General features: G+C 44.5%; 1 protein-coding gene across 12 annotated transcripts in view; it reads left to right on the forward strand.

The window, feature by feature from the left end:
- The window catches only part of pnpla6 (patatin-like phospholipase domain containing 6), a 167,476-nt gene that overhangs the window by 117,199 nt on the left and 37,013 nt on the right, over positions 1 to 13,264 (forward strand). For all 12 annotated transcript variants that reach the window (XM_078531125.1, XM_078531129.1, XM_078531126.1 and 9 more), the window contains 2 exons: positions 1,447 to 1,563; positions 2,717 to 2,786. In XM_078531125.1, the coding sequence (XP_078387251.1) occupies positions 1,447 to 1,563; positions 2,717 to 2,786 (187 nt within the window). The remainder of the gene's footprint in view (positions 1 to 1,446; positions 1,564 to 2,716; positions 2,787 to 13,264) is intronic.

A 13,264-nucleotide genomic window follows, 5' to 3' on the forward strand; every position in this document is an offset into this window, starting at 1 on the left:
AAAAATTTTACAAAGCAACTTAAACAGAACCATCCCCCGCCAGCCCGAACCCCCAGCTCCCCTTCCAGCTCGGCCCCTCACCTGGCTCACACTCCAGGGTGACAGCAATTCTCAAACCTCCAAATGGGGGTCACGGTGGGGAAAACTTTGGGAAGCACCGTTCAATTGTAACGTGGGAGATGCAGTCATCCTAATCCCAGGTGACAGCCTTATCCCAGTATTCCCTCTGCAATTTTGATTTCCTCCAACCACCTATTAAACCTGACCTGTTCTGAAATGTTAATATGATCTCTTTCGATCACTATCTCTGACAGTGTTCCACAGCCTCTGATTTTAAATAATAAAGTTTCTCCTGCTCACTGACGGACTGACTGAAATATTTTGCGTTTAATCGTGTATTTATGTCCCCTTATTCTTAACCTCTCAGCCACTGGGAGCAGCTAGTCTGTCTCAATCCTTCACAATTTTAAACAGCTCTTTCAAATCACTGACGTCCGAACAAAAGAAGCCTCAATTTTCACGTTGGCCTTTATCTGCATTTCCAAATAAGAGGCAGCATCCTGGTGAATCTGGTCATTTTTAGCCCTGCGTTTTATTGATTCATATGATGATTTATGAGGTATTGCATCTGACACCCATCTACTTATGAAACAGGAGCACTTCAGCTTGCCTTTACTTCTTTTAAAGAATCAGTTCAGAGTGTAGAACACGTGAACTCATGACCACAGGCTATAGAAGGGACCTATTTATAGGTGAAAGTACCTGGAGTGTTACCTTTGATAGCTACGCACCCTGGTACAGGGGCTAAATGTTAACGTTGAAGCGCACAGAGTTAACGAAAGAAAGAATTGCATTTCCGTAGCACCCTTCATGACCTGAAGCGCTTTACAGCCTTTTAACTACTTACAGAAATGCAGCCAGTTGTTATGTAGGACACATGGCAGGTAATTTGCACAAAACAAGCTCCCACAAACAGCGATCTGATAATGACCAGATTTGTGTTTTTTCTCATATTGGTTGAGGAGTAAGTATTGGTTAGCAAACTGTGGAGAACTCTCCTGCTCTTGTGGGATCTTTCTTATCCACGTGAGACGGCAAGCAGGGCCTTGATTCATCTGAAAGACGGCACCTCAGCCAGTGTAGCTCTCCCTCAGTACTCCACTGGGAATGTGCACACAGGCTATGGGCTCAAGTTACTGTAGTGGAACTTGAACCCGTGTCTGACGCAGATGCGAGTGCTACCCAATGAGCTTCAACTGACACCCAGCGAAAGGATTAGCACGAGTAGGGAAAAGCCCATTGCCCTGAACAATTGTGCCATATTCCTCCTTGGATATTCACTAATAGACACTTATCCAAGGTGCTGGGAGAGGAAAGAGTTCACACATTTAACCAAGGGTTTTATAGATGCAACTGAGAACATTCACACCTTCCTGTCTTCCATAGGCAATGAACTCTGTCTTCAAGACCGTGTTAGACCTGACCTACCCCATCACCTCTATGCTGTCGGGTTCTGCCTTTAACACGAGCATTGCTGACGTTTTTGAGGACAAACAAATTGAGGTAAGCTTTGAAATTAAACCGGCTCCCCCCTGGTAATGGACACTGCCCTTGACCAATGTTCTCGCCAGGGATCACTGTTCCTGCACACAAACCTTTCAGAGTCCAGCTTGCTTGGCTTGTTAATGGTTACAGGACAGAGAACCAACGCAAAATCGATGAGCCAGTTCTAGGCTGACCAATCTGTTTAGAGCTGGTTAACCATCCCTGCTGGTTCCGGTTAAGAGACTTACATTGATGGAGCTGCGCCTTGACCTGAGTAAACCACTCAAGACACTGCTTCTTGATAATGAATGTCTATCAAGGCTAGTCGTTACTACTGAGAAGAAGATCCCTAATATTACTTCACACGTGCTTTTGGCTTTGCATTAATGAATTTAGTACGAACTTACTAACACAGCCGCGTCTGTGTAAATAGTATGTGAGCCAGGCTGTGTGGTACAAAATTTGTTTAACAGCCCCGTGTCTATGTTCAACACCTGCCTCCTTTATTTAACGAGTTAAGGATACAGTGGGGATTTTATTTGAAATCATTTCCAAAATTGAAAATGTGGTGCTCCTGCCAGTGAGGATGTAGAGATGGTGATTACCAGATTAGTATTGTCAGTAATTCACTGTGGTGCAATTGTATTCAGAATGCCAGTCAATTATCCTTCTCAGTCACCGTGTTTCACAATAGACTGATATATAGCCGGAAGCATCAACTCATGCTGCAAGCAGGAGGCCATTTGACCCATTGTGCTTGTGCTAACCGTTTGAACGAGCTATCCAATTAGTTCTCTTCCCTTTGCTTTGCAATTTTCACCTCTTTCAAACGTTTATCCAGTTCTCTTTTTGAAAGTTACTATTAAATCTGCTTTCACCATCCTTTCAGGCAGTACCTTCCAGATCATCATAACTCACTGGATTATAACAAAAATTCTCCTCACCTTCCCCCGCCCCCCGGTTCTTTTGCCAACCTACGTTCCATTATCCCATTGTGTAGTGCCCTGGGATCTTCACTCCCAATCTCCTACAAGATTGGCCCTGAACTCTCAGCTATACTAGGATCTCTAATGTGTAGTGTTTGCGACTAGAAAATCCTGCTACCTCAGCTTTTTACAGATCATAACTCTTCTTCCCTCCCCCACCCCGCCATCCCTCCCTTACTCCTCAGGACCTGTGGATCCCTTATTTCAACGTGACAACTGATATCACTGCATCTGCAATGCGAGTGCACAAAGATGGTAAGAACGTCTCTCTTTTGCTGTGGCTCTGTGTCTTGTTCTGTGTGTAAATGATTTGCGTCCTGTCTCTTGAGTACCCTGCCTTCTGCCAGAAAGATGTTTATAGCCCGTTTTTTGCCTCCATCCACTTGCGAATTGTATTCCCCCCTTCCGTGAATTTGAGAGGTCAGTTGACCATATCGTTTGAGTGCTTTAATTCTTAAGTGGATTGAAGGAAGATTTCAACAACACAGTGGAAGGAATCCTATTGTGCTTTATAAGCATTATATTTTCCAGCATGAAAATTGCTCGGCTCAGCATTTGTGGATCTGCGAAGGATAGTTGCAAGGAACTCCCAGAGTGAGGTAATTTTCACATGGCTAAGAGAAAGTATTAAAAGGTGCTGCAGTAAATCCCAACCTAAATTGTTGGCTTAATGTTCCATCATTATAACTTTACTGTTTTCTTTTTTTCACTATTTCTAAATTTTTAAAAAAGTGTAGATGAAGCTGTCAGATTGTCGTTTAAAAAAAGTCCAACTAGTTTGCATTAGGGAAGGATACCTGCCCTCCTTGCCTTGTCTTGGCCTACATATAACTCCAGTCCCATACCAACATGACTGACTCCCAGCTAACCTCAGAAGCAGCCTGGCAAGCCATTCAGTCGTATTCAAAAACAACTAGGCGTGAAGAATAAATGTTGGCCTTGTCAACAACACCCACGTCCTGAGAATTGAAAAGCCTGTCAGCATTCTTCAATTGTGTACGGCGGTCCCGGAATCATTTCTAGAGATTTCAAACCCTCGGCATGTCTGCGCTGCTTAAATTGACTTGTTCCCAAGGTTTGTTCAGCTGATGGTGGCGTTGCAGCCTCGGCCATGCTGCTTGTGGTTACTTAGCAATCTCACGTTCTGGAGATGGGGGTGGACCCTGGAAAGGAGGCACTTATTGCCAGTCCCTGCCTGCTCCGCAAAGGCCTGGTCTTTGAAGCACTGCGGTCCTTGCTCCCACACATGCTGAGGTAGAGTGTTCCTGGACGTTGACAGTGATGGTGGTCCCGCAATATTGCTGCTCTTGAGGAGTACAGGAGCTCGAAGAGCGCGTGGGTTAAGAGCTTAATGGTGGACAGCTAACCAAGCCTAATGGCTGCAGGCTATTCCTGTGCACTTTGTATAGTGGACTCCTCTCCTTGAGAGTTATACTAATACTTAATTGTCTTTGGGGGAAGGGAGTGTAAAGGGAGGGAAATCTCTGGCAATCCATTGACCATTTGGCTGACTTATAAAAGGCTCGGAGCTGGGAGTGACTATTACGGTAATCTTGCCGTCGTCCTGTGTGACAGTTTAAGTTTAAAAAAAAACCGGGAGCAGCATTGGCAAAACATGGGAGTAGGTTTAAAATATTGAGCCTGTACCTCAAAGCCCATTATCCATAAGAATTCCAGGTTGGGATTGACTAAACCAAGGTGTTGTGTAAGTTCCAGTGCAGTTTACTGCAGGAACTCTCCCCGTAGTGTCCAGTCAGAAAACAACTGATTCGGGCACCAATTTCTATCCCACATTTTGCATTATACCACAGCTCAGTTTCAGTGCCCATTGGGTAAGAAGATTTGGCAGAGGCACGGTAGTCAGGATGGGATTTTTGTTGTAAATCAGTATTTGCTTTGGATGTATGGGAAGATCTCATTTTAGAATGCTTGTAGCCTTTGATCCTTTAACCATTAAGTTACTAAATCCACCTTTCAGCAATATGATCTTGTAACTGTCGCAAAACCCTGTGCAAAGCGATCCTGCTAATGCTGTCATGTTACCGCCGTGTTGGAGCAGCCCACAAGCAGGGGCCTTAGCTGATTGGCTGCGAGTTAGAGCCGGGAAACTAACTCCTTCCCAGTGGAAAGTTTTGTGAGGTTAAACACGTGAAAGCTTTAGAAAGTTACAGAATCAGCCAGGGTTTGGTTCCTGGCAGGCACAGGAATGGTGCGGGCAGGCAGAGGCCGGCAGGGCAGGGGAGGGAAGAGGAGGGAGGACAGGGAGGTGCAGGCGGGGAGATGTGCGGGTGGGGAGACGCAGGGTGGTGGCAGGTGGGGAGGTGTGAGAGCAGCGCGGTAATTTTGTAGGTTGTTTGAATAAAATGTGAGAAGATCCAGAACTTCTGACCAGTGTGATTAAAAATACATCTAAATCTGTTTGACTGCCCTGCGTCTCACAGTGGCTATCTGCTTTGAGAACGATCAGTATATGAGTGACATTGCCAGCATTAACAGGATCACCGGTTTGTTTTCAAGAGCCTTGCATGGTCATTAAGTTATCTTTAAAGTGGAACACTCAAGTTTACGACCTTTTTTGTTTTTGTTTGTTTTTCAAATATTTGCTTTTTCAAGGAAAATAAATCCCCATCTCTAACTGCAAGAAACAAAAACCCTGTAGTTATTTAAAGGGCATCTTGCGACAGGGGAATGTGTGAAAGGATGAGCCAGATGGGCTGAATGGCCTTGCCTCACCCAACTAATGCCTGCTTAGCTCTGCAGCACCGGTGGTGAGTGGTTTGTGTAGGAACTGGCTGCAGTGACTCCGTGTCGAAAGGGCTTCTGGCCATATATCTGCTGCAGTGGGGCACCAGATGAGTTTTCATGGAATGCTGGCCATTTTAATCGGCTTCATAGCCTGTTTATTGAAGACCATCATCTCCTGATGTGAGAGAATGTCAGTGCAGCTTCTTGAGAATATTGCTGCTCGCAACACGCAAAAGTTGTTTGGCTCCTATTTGATAAAGGGAAACCGCCCCTGTGTTGTGGCAAAGATGTGGTCCCTACCCCCCATGCTCATCCCCTAACCCTGAGTCTGATCTGCCACTTCTAGTTGTTGCAATGGAGGAGTACAGCCCCAGCTCCCAAACAGCCGGACAGGTTTGCCAGTGTATGCTTCACGAACACACACCAAGCGCTCGCCGCTTACAGCCAATCTCTGTACTTGACACAAGCTAAACCAGAGAGACACCAGCTGAATTTTGGGCTCATCACCATAAAATGTTTATTTAATTTGGGAAGAAGCGATGCTGAATAATTTTTTTTTTAAATCTCTAAAAGTTGAAAGGAAAACCTTTAATAGGGTGACTGAAAATTGCATTATTATCTGCAGACTGCCTCATAATTCAGCTTCTGAAGTTAAAGGGATATTACTCGGTGTTCCTCTTTATTGATGATGTGGAGTGGTTTTATCATTAATTTCCATTTATTTAACTGAAGCAGATGGAGCCTTTTAACAGCACAGAAAATCCACTCTGTTCTCTTCAAATTGGCTCGGCACACCTGGCTGTCTAATTTTTCTTTTCGAATTTTGACTAATTTTCTAAACTTAATCCTGGGCTTCGCGGAGGATGTGATGCTGTTTGCCTCCTTTGTTAAAACTCCCATCTGATTCTGTCACTGATACTAAGCTGAGCTGTACTGGGACATTGCTATCCACAACTCCTTGTTCTGCCCTTAAGAGTGGAGGTTGTACTGTGATGTGTATCGCTTGTTTGTGCCTTTACCCCTCTCCCCTTCCCCCCCTGTCCTTCCTCCCCCCCGCCCCCCAACCAAAGCTTTGGTTTCCTGTCTCATTGTGGTGGCATCGCTTCATAACATTGTCAAAATTACCACCCAGTTCATAACTGCTTTTATTAACCCAAAGTTAATCTAAGGGTAACTTTTCACACAGCATTGTGTCCCTTTATCTTCTCTCCTTTCTTCCCCATTATTTTTCTTAAATACTATGTTTAACCTTTTCAGTTTCCACTTTCCTCACATTGAATCAAATGTTTAGTTTTACCTGCCATTTACAGTCTGTAAAAAAACTACAGTGGTAAGTATTAGACAAGAAGAATGAACATTCGCAGTAAGGTTTTAATTTGCTTTCTGTTTAAAAAAAAATAATCATGTAAACCACCGCCGCCGCCCCCCACCCCCAACAACAAAATGTTTAGCCATTCGGAGTCTGTGTACATGGGGTGTATTTACAGGGCAGCCAATGGTCTCCTGCTGGACTCTGCAGTTCAAATCCCAGGCAACCGGAATTCTGTTCACACTGGTTAGCTTCCACCTATTTTGAGAAAGCATATGCGGAGAGCACCCTCCCAATGGGTGAAAATCAGAGAGGTGAGAGCCCCCAATCTCTAAAAGCTCCATTTAAGGTCCTGTGGGTTTAACAAGTAACCCGGAGCACTGTGTAAGCCAGCACATTTCCACCGCTCAGGATTTATACTTCGTACAGTGTCAAAGCAACACAGGGTGAGGTGATCCCCTCCAGGATCTCCTCTGGCTCTGGACTCCATATCTTCAGTCTGTGTGACGCGGAAATCGCCGTGTACTGATGAACTTATATTGTAGGTGCCCCCCTTACTGTTCTATAGGTTCAAACATAGAATATCCCAGTGCAGCCTCTATATCGACAACAGTGACAGCAACTGGTACAGGGGCTGACCGAATTCATGTGTAGTCCATCCAATTTATTTCGGATTCACTTCATAAAAACCTCCCCCACCTGGTTTTCTCCTGCATAAGTTACTAAGTTTTGACTCCCCGGGTGCCTGCTTTTCTTGACCACTCTTAGATAAACATATAAAAACTCATAAAAACTCGTCACTTTGTGGCGTCAGACTAAGCTGTAGTTTATACATACATAGCTTCATCTCAAACAGGTTATAATCAGTAAAACAAATCACACCTTATTAATTGCAGGCTTTCTTTAATAGCCTTATTACTCCATGTTAAAATCAGTTTATAAATCCATTCAGATTGACACTAATATTATTGAAGTTCAGATTTGCATCGATGTTACTAAAATAACTAAGTATCAGTCAGCCCTTTGTGTTGTGGTTAGCATGGCCAAGTAGAACACTGTGTATTGCAAGTGTTTTGGCCACTTCCATTAACCAGTTTTCAATCAAAAATCTAATGTAATTGTACCAAGACCCCTGATTGCAGCCTTGCTGCAGAACGAAAACTTTCTTTAAAACCCTCGATGACAGAATGGAATGTGGAGCGCTTGAGATGTAGATCCACGGCAACACGGCAGAGGATGTGGATGTGCACAAATGCCGTGCTGCCGCGCAGAGACATGAGGCCACAATGGAGATCCCACACGACTCGGGCAAGAAATCCGACATCAACACACTGTTGTTCTCAGGAGTGGCGGATTATGCAAGTGCGGAGCTGAATCTATGGCAGGAGATACTGGGCGAGCACGTGGCTACAGAACTGCTGGGGCGGGCAGCACAGACCTGGTTCTACACAGCACGGGCGGAGCTTTGGAAGCACATAAGACATTGCTGTGGAGCCAGAGTATAAATGCACCCTCAAAATGCTGCATCAGTAGATTATCAGTGCAGACTGCTAATTACCGGCTCTGACTGAAGAAGAGGACAACAATGCAGATTGGTCTGTGGCGTTCCTGTTCTTGGAGACTCCTTGTGAACACTGGAGATTACGAGTGTCTGAAGTGGGAGAAACTCGCCAATTCCAAGTTATTTTCAGCTTTGGCAGACATTGCACCTTTTAATGAGTACCACGCAGTGACTTTATTTCTGGTGTAAGAAATGTCTTCACATATTCCACTTTGAGCTCCCCCTGCACCGCGGGAATGCTGCACTGTCAGGGGGTGCTATATTTTGGAAGAGATATTAAATCGAGGACCCAGCTACCCCTCAGCTGGATGTAAAAGTTCTCCCAGTATACTAGCCAGCCAACCAGCATCACCAATTCACAGTCTGGTCATTTATTTCATTGCCATTTGTTGGATCTTGCTGGACACAAATTGCCTGCTGCATTTCCCTACATTACAACAATACTTAATTGGTGTCAAATGCCCTGAGGATGTGAAAGATGCTATATGAATGCAAGTTTCCTCGCTCTTGGCAGTGCATTTTGTATTGCTTATTTTGTCAGCTTTGCTCAGGGTTATCAGTTCAGGCCTCAATCCAGAGACTTGGGCATATAATTGAAGCTGGCATTGCAGTGTAGACCTGCGGGTTGCTGCATTGACGGAAGTACTGCCTTTAGGTTAAACCAAGAGCGTGCCCACCTGTTTTGATAGCCACTGCTGCAAAGTGAAAGTTCTCATCGCCGCCTCTCTCTTCCGCTCCCCCCTTCCCCAACCCCACCATCCCCAGGAACATTCAGCTCTCCCCCAACGTCACCAAAAACAGATTAACTGATCACGTCTACTTGTGGGATCTATCTGTGTGCAAACTGGCTATTGTGTTTAAACACAGGAGAAACACTTCAAGAGTAATTCATTGACTGTGAGGTGTTTTGGGGTCTCCTGAGGGGTATGTATTGTATCAATTCCAACCATCTGCCTCTCCACCCATAAGTAACTTGCTGGCAAGCTGTTTGAGATCAATTTCACTCTCCGTGCTTTCCACTTCGTACAAATGTACATTGACAGGAAAAAGCCTGTCCCATATTATTCTGGCACAACGTAATGCCACAACCACCCAGCCCACCAGCCAGACATGCAACTTCCTGAGAGAGGCAGAACCCAAAGAAAAAAACCTTATGCAAGGGTAAAACATTTAGGAAATTCCTCTCCGAACTTTGAAAGCAATCAAGCAGGTTTCAGGAGATATATTGCCTGATGGGAACGTAGGAAATAGGAGCAGGAGTAGGCTATTCAGCCCCTTGAGCCACCATGACTGATCTTCTAGCTCAATGCCATTTTCCCATGCTATCCCCATTTCCTTTGATGTTATCTGTATCTAGAAATCTAGCAATCTCTGTCATCAACATGCTCAATGACTGAGCCTCCACAGCCCTCTGGGAGAACTCCAAAGATTCACTACCATCTGAGTAAAGAAATTTCTCCTCACCCCAGTTCTAAATGGCCTACCCCTGGTTCTAAACTCCCCAGTGAGGGGAAACATTTTGCTTTTATCCTAGGGCAAACATTTGTTGAGCCCTTGTAAGAATTTTATATGTTTCATTTTATATGCCTCTCATTCTTCTAAACTCTAGAGAATACAGGCCCAGTCTCCTCAATCTCACCTCATAGGACAATCCTGCCATCCCAGGAATCAGTCTGGTGAACCTTCATTGCACTCTACGGCAGTTATATCCTTCGTTAGGTAAGGAGACCAAAACCGTACTTAGTACTCCAGGTACGGTCTCACCAAGGCTCTGTGCAATTGCAGCAAGACATCTTTACTCCTGTACTCAAATCCTCTGGCAGTAAAGGCCAGCATAACACATGCCTTCTACTTACTTGCTGTACCTGCATGCTAACGTTCACTGACTCATGAACAAGGACACCCAGGTCCCTTTAGACATAAACATTTCCCAACCACTCCCCATTTAAGAAATACTCTGCATTTCTGGATTTCCTACTAAAGTAGATGACTTCCACATGTTTTCACATTATATTCCATTTGCCATGGTCTTGCCCATTCACTTAGCCTGTCTAAACCCCTTGAAGCCTCTTTGCATTATCCTCACAATTCACATTCCCACCTCGTTTTGTGTCATCCACAAATTTGAAAATATTACACTTGGTCCCAACATCCAAATCATTGATATAGAGCATGAATAGCTGGGGCCCAAGCAATGATCCTTGCAGTACCCCACCAGTCACAGCCTGCCAACTTAAAAATAAGCCATTTATTCCAACTCTGTTTTCTGTCCATTAACCAATTATCAATCCATACCAGTATATTACTACCAGTCCAATGTTCCCTTAATTTTGTTTAGTAGTCTCTTGTGTGGGGCCTTATCAAAAACCCTCTGAAAATCCAAATACACCCCATTCACTGGTTCCCCTTTATCTATTCTGCTAGTTACATCCTCAAAAACTCCAAAAGGTTTGTCAAACATGCTTTCCCTTTCATAAACCCATGTTGACTCTGCCCAATCCGACCATTATTTTCTAAGTGTTCAGCTATTACATCCTTTATAATAGATTCTAGTGTTTTCCCTCCCTGCTGATGTCAGGCTAACAGGTCCGTAGTTCCCTGTTTTCTCTCTCCCTCCTTTCTTAAACAGTAGGGTTATATTTGCCACCAAACTTTGCTTACCTTTAGTACAATGTGATGATAGCCACAGTTAGGGACTTGTCCAGCTCTCTCTTGAACATGCAGCAATCAGCGTTCATTGTAACTTGTTCTAAGGCTGAATCACTCTGTCAAATAAAATGCACTTCGTATGCTTGTCCCTTCATCCCCCCTCTAACACCTCTAGCTCAGATAGCCCATCCACATGGACTGACTCTATTCCCCTCATTGCTTTTGAGGAACATTTAAAACAATGATTTGCAGAGTGAAGAAGCTCCAGCGCTCAAAGCCTATTGTAACAAACTAGCTATTAGTCTTGCTTGTGGCCCTCCTGTAAGCCTTTTCTTGTATCCTCCAGGTGAGGGGATGAAAACTGGATCTTTCTAGATGAGGCTGAACCAATGGAACGTTTTGTTTTTGTGTTTGGTCACCTTGCGATACATCCTAACACACTCTTCATTCTCATTATAGCCTTACAGCACTGGTTTGTAAATCTTGGATTCATGTACTATTCACCAAGTTTCTCTTCCACTCAACAAGCCTTTCATTCATAACTCCACATGGTGCCGTTAGTCCTACCCACCTGCCTATTACTACATTTATCAGTATTCTGCCAGATACCTCCATCACATAACAAGAACACAAGACTTAGGAGCAAGAGTAGGCCATTCTGCCCCTCAAGCCTACTCCACCATTCAATAAGATCATGGATAATCTGATTGTGGTTTCAACCCCACTTCCTTGTCTGCCCCTTTGACTCCTTTGTCTATCAGAAAACTGTCAAACTCAGCCTTGAAAATATTCAGTGACCCAGCCTCCACTGTTCACTGGGGAAGAGAATTCCACAGACTAACAACCCTTGGAGAAAAATTTCACCTCATCTCAGTCTGTTGGGAAAGGCAGTGGCGCACTGGTAACATCACAGGACTAGTAATCCAGAGGCCTAAACTAATGCTCTGGGGACATGGGTTCAAATCCCCCTGTACCGTGGATAAATTCACATGTCCCCACATTATATTCCATCTGCCAATTTTTTTTCCCCACTCAATGAACCTATCTAAATCCCTCTGTAGACTCTTTCTCTTCTCTTGACAGCTTACTTTCCTACCTATCTTTGTGTCATCAGATTTAGCTACCTTACATCTGGTTCCTTCATCTAGGTCATTGATATAGCCAAGGCCCTTGCTTCTCATTTCTCATATCATGTCCTAACACCCACACAGATCCTTGTGTCGCTCGTGAACTGTGGGCAGGTTCCCCCAATACCTTGATCCTTCTCATTAACAAAGATGGCATTTCTTGCAGCGGGCAGTAAAGGAGTGGCTGGGAGGGGAGGGGAGGGCAGGGTGGGGAGAAGGCAGTAGGCCTCGACTGCCCAGCTTCACCTTGGTTTCCAGTGGTATCCTGTCCGGAGGTGGGACGAGTTCAGCAGAGTCTGGGCTGAATTGAGATGCAGATTGCTAACCCACTGCATTCTGACACAGATTGCTTCAGGTATTCTTTAACCTAGAAAATCATGTGATGTGGTGCAATGCACTCCAGGAAGTTAAATATCCTCAGGAATCCCCCACAGAGCAAAGTATTTCACTTGAATTTGCGGTCATTCCATCTAACATTTGCCATGGGATTTTTACCTGTCCAGCTGTGAAAGAATAGAGCATTGAAACCCATACTGGTTTGTTGGTGCCTCCTGTTCTCTAATTCTACCCTGTGGAGATGTTTAGATATAGTTGGGTTACTCCGTACCCTGCCCGTCTTAGAGCTTCGCACCATCATCGGAGCAATTACAAAACATCTTTCGAGCATCCAGTATCAAATTAGCCATCTGGCAGTTCCTGTACCTGGAGGACCCCCATTTCAAAAAGGACACACATTCCTTTCAACTGGTGCTTCCAGTGAAAAGGTGGAATCGATGAAAAGAAGGAACTTTTTTGAAAATGAATTAAAAGTTGAAGTTGTTAATCCTGAAACAATTTGTGCTGAAGGCTTGAATTCTCTAAACTCAAAGCGGAGCGGTTAGAGCGGAGGTGAATGGGTACGAACAGGCTAAAGCATTACGAGAAGAGTTAACCCAGCAGAGGCTGACTACTCTGATATCACTTTGAAGACCCAAGTCTACAAAGTAGCTTGTACCCAGCACATGAGTAATGTGCTACAGTAAAAACAGAAAATGCTGGAAGAACTTAGCGAGCCTGACAACATCTGTAGAGAGAGAAACCGGGTTTACGTTTCGAGTCCGTATGCCCCTACTTCAGAGCTTGGCTTTTAGCTTGATGAGTAATAGCCCTGGCTCACCCTGCCTCTTAGGCCCAGATACAGGTGAGTTTTTGTCTGGGAGCAGCTGGCTCCTCTGTTGGTTCTCTCTTCAGTTTGCATGTTCACTGTAGCCCATTCATTTCCAACCTGAAGACAACCACAGCCGTCTTTGTAAATGACAGGTGAAACCTAACCATTTGTACAAAGTTCATGGATTGCCATGTC

Source organism: Cetorhinus maximus, chromosome 28, assembly GCF_964194155.1.
Source record: "Cetorhinus maximus chromosome 28, sCetMax3.hap1.1, whole genome shotgun sequence".
NCBI lineage: Eukaryota > Metazoa > Chordata > Chondrichthyes > Lamniformes > Cetorhinidae > Cetorhinus > Cetorhinus maximus.